The following is a 7,596-nucleotide window of genomic DNA, read 5'->3' as shown; positions in this document are numbered from 1 at the left end:
TTTACATTAAAATTCTTTAATTTTTTTTAAAATTTGCTTCAAGTGTTGCAAATCTACACCAATTTATGCATGTTATATGCTGGTCTGATCCATCGTGCTTCTTTTGTTAGGTGTATAATAAGGTAGTATTTTAATATTATTATGTTATATGTTAATTTTCTCACATGTTGTCCACAACGCAAATATTAAATTTGGCTTATAGATTCTGACGGCACAATCAAGCCAGCAAAACTAAGCGTGAGGGATGCTATGGAATGGCCTAACTGAAGGAAGATCGTGCTCAAGTTTAACAATGCAAAGCAAGCAATTGGAGACGAAGCTAGACTGTTGAGTGGTGTGCTTGGTCTGCTGGGATCTGATTATGGAAAATTTTCCATCTGTAGGAAAAGTTGGCGTCAGATTATCACTAAAGACAAGGTTTATAACAAATGTGTCAAGGTAAAAGTTTATATCCCAGGTAAATTAAATTTGCTTATTTTTAAAATTATTGACAACTTGTATTATCTGTGTAGCAAATTTTCTACTTTGATGAAGACAGCGAAGGAACTACAAGAAAAATAGTTTGAAAAGTATGGGGAAGTCTTGGAAGGAAACAAGGCTGAGGTTGTATGATCGTTTTTATGAGCCAACATTCACGACTGAACAAAATCTTGAGAATCGCCCGCCGGGAATTGATCGAGAGCATTGGAGATGGTTCCTTGACTATCGCGCTGAAGCTGAGACGAAGGTAATATACTGTATCGTTGTTACACAATAATACCAATTATGTTGCATTGAGTCCTTTTCTATCAGATTCTAATCACCCTTTGTCTCTGATGTACCAATAGGAGAAGTGCAGGAAAAACGCGGTCAATCGATCAAAACAACAATATATCCACATTGGCGGTTCAAAAAGCTTCGCAAGGCAGATGGAAGAAGAAGTACTTTACTTGTTTTATTTAGTTATGCTACTATCTCTGTGACTTAATTTTCATTGATTTTGTGAAAAATTTTAATGCAAAAACTTTGTTGTTACAGTTGGAAGAACAAGGAAGGATAGTCGGTAGAGGAGAGTTATGGATCAAAGTGCACAAAAAAGGATGGCTCATATATCAATGATAAAGCAAGAGCAATTGGTGTAAGTACTACTTGTTAATTGATAAATGTTAACACAAGTCAGTTTAGGAGAATTTACTCTTTTTTTTGGGTTTTGGTTCATAGTGCATATCTTTGCATATTACTATGATATTGCATGCTCCAAGCTTAAAAAATGCTGCACCATGTGTTGCGTATATAGAGATGGCTTCTTTGGTCTGTTATGGTGTTCTCACTTTATTATGTGATGAACTTACTGTGTGCAAAGAATTAGAGATGGCCTATGAGTTCTATAGTATGCTAAACTAACCTAGCATATCTTTATGTTGTGAGTTTATATGTAATATGATCATCGATGCTAATCTTCAAAACATTTCATTTACTATCAGAAATCAATTTTAATTTCTCGTTTGTTTGTTATTTTTCTTTTCATTTGCCTTTGGCTTTTTTATTGGCTGAGAGTTTGTGTAATATTAACTTTTTTAGCTGTGATATTTGTGTGTTTTTTATTGTGATGTAAGTGATACAGTTGATTGAGGAGATTGCTAATTTGTGTATGTAGGAAAGAATTGAGGAGATTGAGTAACAGGATGAGTCTTCTAGAATGTTGTCTCAACATGATTCCATTGCTCAGGTTTTCGGAAAAGAGAAACCGGGTAGAGTATGTAGTGTGGGTTTTGGACCGGCTCTTAGTCAACTCTTCGGTCCGAATTCACATGTGCCTAACAACAGAGTCCAACTAGAGGAGACTCAAAGGAAGCTGCTTGAACTGCAGGAAGAGTTGGAAGGAGAGAAGTTGAAGAGGAAGGCGATGGAGGACGAGGCATCAACATAGAAGAAAAAGATGAAAGCGATGGAGAGTGCTCTGATTTATCTGTTTCAACGGCAAGGTGAGGCGGAGCTACCACCAGACATCGCTGTAGGGATGAGTTTCGTGGAATGATAGAGTGAAAATAGAATATTAGGATTGGAGTTATTTTGCATTGAAGCAAACATTTTATTGAATTAGACTGAGCAACTCTATGAAAGAGATTTATTAACTTCGTATTTTGATGGATATATTATTTTGTTTTGCTAATATTTCAATTTTGTTTTTGCTAGAAGTTTAGATTCTATTTTTGTTGAAAATATTCACTCTTACAATAATAGAAAATATAAAAAGAATTAAAAAAATAATTCAATAATATTTTAAATAAATTATGTGTGTTTTTTGAAAAACCTAAATTTCTTGTTTTTTCTTAAATTAGCGGTGATTTTTAACCGCCTCTGTTTGGTTTCAGATAGTATAAAAACTGTTACATCTGGCGGCGGTTTACAACCGCCGGTAACTTTTACAGAAACTGTAGTACCATTTAGCGGCGGTTTAAAACCGCCACTAAACTTTTGGAAACTTGGACATATTGTGATAACTTGCGGCGGTTTGGAAACCACAAGTAAATATGAAGCAAACTGTGTCAATCTCATTTGGCGGCGGTTTTCTAATGGTGTGCCGCAAAATTTTGATTTAGCGGCGGTTATACCAGCGGTTGGTGGAAACTGACGCCAAACCCAATCCCGGCACCCATATCGATGGCAGTCCGGTTAATCGCTGGCATTTAATTTTGCGGCGGTTTTAAAAAAAAAACCTCCGCCAATTCGCGCCTCCCTTGTAGTGAAAGTATGGGCTTAAATTGTATGGTTAAATTATTATACTAAAAGAATTTATATAACTTATATTTTTGTTTTGTCATTGTGAGTCTCATTATAATGAAACTTAAATTCCATGGTAAATCGAATTAGATGAATTCGATTTATGGAATAGGTTGAGCGTCATAGCAAATTGAATCAAATAGCATTTTATCAAATATCTAAATCGAAGCAACTAGCTATGAATTATATCACGGGTACTCACTTTTGTGGAAAAAATTATTAAATATTGCTCAAAATAATAATATTTTAAATATTAAATATTTTACTACTAAGTCTAACAATTCAAACACTTCCATTGGATATGTTTATTTGTGCTTCTTAGAAAAAAAATTAAAAAACGGCAGCAGTTTTTCAACATTTTTTTTAAATTTTTTTAGAATAAAAAGATGTACTAGTATGTAGATTGTTATTAAATGACTGTTTTGTTCTCTCTCATCTTTTGTAGATTGTGGAACATAATGGTTAAATCTTAATTAGTGTCACAAAAATCAGCAAGATAGTTATGTAGTGTAGATTAGTGTCAATGATGAGAATAAAGAAAAAAAACACTAATTATACAAAGTTTTATTTAGTATTTGGAAGTGGTTTTGCGAGTTCATTAAGAACAATAATTTTATATGTCTAACCATTTAATTTAAAATATTTATTTTAATTTTTTTATTATTTATTAGTGAAGGGGACTGCTCAACTTGAAGAAGCTGAGGATGAAGCTACAAAAATGTAGAAGAGGAGATCGGTGGAGTTCTTAGATAGAAATGAAAAAAATATAAAGTTTGTTATGTTAAACAAAATATTTCTCATTTTTCTCTCATTCAATTTTCTGATTCTTCTCCTATTTTCGCTTCTGATTTTTATTATAACGGGTAATCAAAATATCAAGAAATACGTACTAATAATATTAGGATTTGAGAATAAAAACTGTTTGAATATGATGATTAAATCCAATTGTCTTAGTAAATTTGTAATCTGCAACTACTTTTGATGTTTGAACATTTAACATAAATCACTGTAATAAATACCAGATTTTAATTTGCTAGTTTACATTTGACAATTTCAATCACATTTGCAGCAAGAATATTATAGTTACAGTAAATAGATAGATATGTAAAACAATTAGTAAATAATTAATAATATTGTATCATATTTAAATTTTTACTTTAATTTATGTTATGTATGTGAAGATAGTTATATAAATTTTAAAATTTAATTTTATTTGTTAGATTTTAATAATTATAGGGGTGGGGCGGGTACTCGCAGGAGCGGATTAGGGTTTAATATTTTACTACCCATGGGAAGAAGTGGGGCGGATTTTACGCGGATTATTGTACGGCGGGACGGGATCAAGTAGAGCAAAAATCCGCCCTACCCGCCCCGTTGTCACCACTATAAATAGATTTTGTTTAATCCTTATTAGTTAAAATCTCATTTGATTTTGGACCTCAATAAGTTTAAAATACGCCTTACAAATATAAATAAGAGGATTTAAAAAAAAAACTTTTATTACTCCAAAGATTCTTTATCGAACTAGTTCAAATCTTGAATATATAGAAACATATAAATAGAATGCAAACAAATAAAAAAATGAAAAAATCTTTTCTTTTTAAAACATTAATTGTATAAAATAAAATAAAATTCACAAGGCATAATATTTGTATGACATTGTTAAAATAATAAATGAAAATGACATTACTTCATCATAAAAATATGAGTTCTTTTAAACAAGATATTTATATAGTGCATAGAATTAGAGAAAAATTGTAAAGCCACAAAGCAGAAAAAATCTATTTAAAAAGTTATTGAAAAATAACTAAAGAAGTACATCCATCAAACCTAACAAATAAATACTCAATAACTAAAGTATTATAATTTATATAGATTACTAATATTATCTTTACATCTCATGGTTTGTGTGCATATTCCAAAATTCATTTACCGATGCTATAATTCGTGACTTCTTCTAGTGAATCCGACTCTTGAGTAAATGCACAGCAGTTATCGAGCGAATATCATGATCCTCAAGCTGCAATCTAATTATTACAAATTAGTACCACAAAATGGAGTATAAATATTAGAGATTTACTTTGGCTGCTCACCTTATTATTACCCTTTGGTTTAAACTCAAAAGACATATCTATCCACTTCATTACCCAAATTTGCCTGTCTTGACGCTGTCTCATCTCAGCAAATTGTCCCTCAATGTATAATCTTATACTTCGCAATTTATCCATCGAATTTTGCATTGTTGGCGAATGAGGCAGTGGTGGTGGGGATTCTTGAGATTGTGCTTGCACCTCAAGGTCTTGTGGTTATCCTTGTACCTGAGGTTCTTGGGCATCTGGATCTCTTCCCATCCGTCTTAGAGTGCTGTCATCAATCTTGGCTACATTACTCAAGATGATACTTTTTTCTTCACTTAAGTCAATTCCAAGCCATTTGAAAATCTTGGTCCATTGGCAAGCATATCCTAAACCAACACTTAATTTTCCTCTCTTTATTTCAAACATATGATGAACCATGAAATAAGGCCAGTTTATCTCATTTATGGTTACCATAGCCCAAAGCACTAGAATATCTTCGTTAAACAAGTTTCCATGATTATGTTTTCTTGGAATCAACACATATTAAAACAAATACATCAATATATGCTGCTTATTACCCAAACCACTGCAACTTTCTGCAAACCAATCAATCTTTCATATTCACTCCATTTCTCATCTGCCACAATACCTCCAGTAAAATTTTTTCCGTGATAAACTAAATTTCATTGTTCAGCTAATTGTTCCAAGGTAACTCTATAATGTCGTGATCCTAAATTAAACTCAATCAGTAACATTACCTTCTCATCTTCTTCATCACTTTTAGGAATAACATAATTTAATTTAAAGTACTATAAATAGCCCTAACCAAGTGAGGATAATATTCATCCTTAGTTTGTATAAAATCAGTCAAGTGTTGTATTTGCAAAGTATTCCAAACCAAATTATAATGTCTACCATGAATGAAATTGGCTGTTATATACCTGGGAGGAACAATCGCCCTTGACTTGAACTGCTCCACATAGTTGTTCAATGCCTTCGGAGATGACAGCCACCTTGCCATGTAATAGGATAAAGCAACTAGTCTGGCGGATGCAGAACTTTCACCTTCAACCATAACTCTCTTTGCATTTTTAGTTCTGGCCTGAGGATATTGGTTTAGTGGGGTGTGTAGGGATTTGAATAAGGATTAATAATATGTATGTAGTTTGGAGTGGGTGTTGATGAGATTGGAGAAGATGAAGAGAGAAGTTTTCTGGATTTAGAGAGAGAAGAGAGATTATACAAAAATGGAGTTGTTCTATATCAAAAAAAGGAGGGATACCAATCGATTAAATGCAGAAAAAATCTTATTCACGACACATTTCAATCGATTGTATTATCAGACTAATCGATTGAATTCGAAAATACCATTAGTCACGTAAAAACTTCAATCGATTATATTATCATACCAATCGATTAAATTTTGATATATCATTCTAATAGCGTAAGTTAATTGATTGGGTAACACAACTAATCGATTGAATTATGAGACCTCATATTGTTTTGAAGACTTCAATCGATTGGGTAACATGAACAATCAATTTAATAAGAAAAACCCACATGTCTTGCAAAATTCAATCGATTGTGTATCAATTCCAATCGATTAATTTTCTAAGAAATACGATTTCACAATCCTATACAGATGTAACAGATCAAAGATAAAATTTTAATCGATTAGGATCACTAAAAAAATTATCATGATTAATGAAAGATCCAATTCTTTATTGTTTTTGTTTTTGATTATTAATGAACATGATAAATGAACGATACAATAATAATTTATAAAATAAAAAATAGATTTTATAATTAAATAATATATAAAAGATTAATTTGTAATTAAAATTAGATAAGGACTATTTAACAGTTATTAAAAAACTTAAAAAATATGTTTTGTTATGGGACTATTTAATGGTCCAAACGTTTTGGGACCGTCGAATCCTTTCCCTTGAATGCGTGGTTCTTTTTGTCCAAAGTACTTAAATGTCAAATACTCTTTAAAAATGTAAAGTTACAATTCAACATGGCACTTTAAGTGAATAGGTGGCTTATTAAAGGTATTGTAACATTTCAATGGTTATTATTATTATTATAACACCATTTTTTTCTATTTGCCCCCTAATTTATTCCTAAATTGTAAATCTTAAAATGTCAAGGCACATTAGATCTATCTCTCATGCTTCAAATGGAAGCTTTGTCGAAGATGGGTCATCTTTTATGAAGAACGAAGAGAAAAATCTGTTTGAGAAATGTTTTTGTAGGTAGTGCATTGTGTTGCCCCAATTTTAAACTTTGATAGAACTTTGACAGATTTTGGGAGGTGATTTATTTGCTGTCCTCAATGAAAGGTAAAAGATGTTTGTTTACTGAGTTATATTATTGAAAATGTGTTGTAAAACCTTTTTTATTTCTCCTTTGTTGTATTGTAGACAGTAAACTGCAAATATCTTATATAGGTGAACAGGATTGATAGAAGTTAGGAGAATTTGACAAGAGCCCTAGTTAAAAGAAACAATAATAACTATTTCTGTATGCATGAGAACAATGTCATTATATCTTGATCAGAGAATCGTGAGTCTAACATGAAGATGATACTATGGATGAAAAAAATTTGATGTGAAATTAGAGTTGTTTGAGTGTAAATTGTAACTATATCTTTTGTTTATTATTATGCTTAAGTTTGAATATATTTCAAGTAATCATGATGTAGTTCTTACATGTTGGACTTATACACTATTTGTCATAAGAATCTATTTGA

The 7,596-nt window shown here is 31.5% G+C and overlaps 1 protein-coding gene across 1 annotated transcript; it reads left to right on the top strand.

The window, feature by feature from the left end:
• Positions 1-571: 571 nt before the first annotated feature.
• Positions 572-1,909, top strand: LOC110275588 (uncharacterized). The gene is made up of 3 exons (XM_052254235.1): positions 572-727; positions 828-920; positions 1,709-1,909. The coding sequence occupies exons 1-3, from the start codon at positions 572-574 to the stop codon at positions 1,907-1,909; spliced, it is 450 nt and encodes a 149-aa protein (XP_052110195.1).
• The last annotated feature ends 5,687 nt before the right edge of the window (positions 1,910-7,596 follow it).

Source organism: Arachis duranensis, chromosome 9, assembly GCF_000817695.3.
Source record: "Arachis duranensis cultivar V14167 chromosome 9, aradu.V14167.gnm2.J7QH, whole genome shotgun sequence".
In the NCBI taxonomy this organism is placed as follows: Eukaryota; Viridiplantae; Streptophyta; class Magnoliopsida; order Fabales; family Fabaceae; genus Arachis; species Arachis duranensis.
Note: the sequence above shows the minus strand (reverse complement) of the source record. Positions and strands in the feature narration are given on the sequence as shown.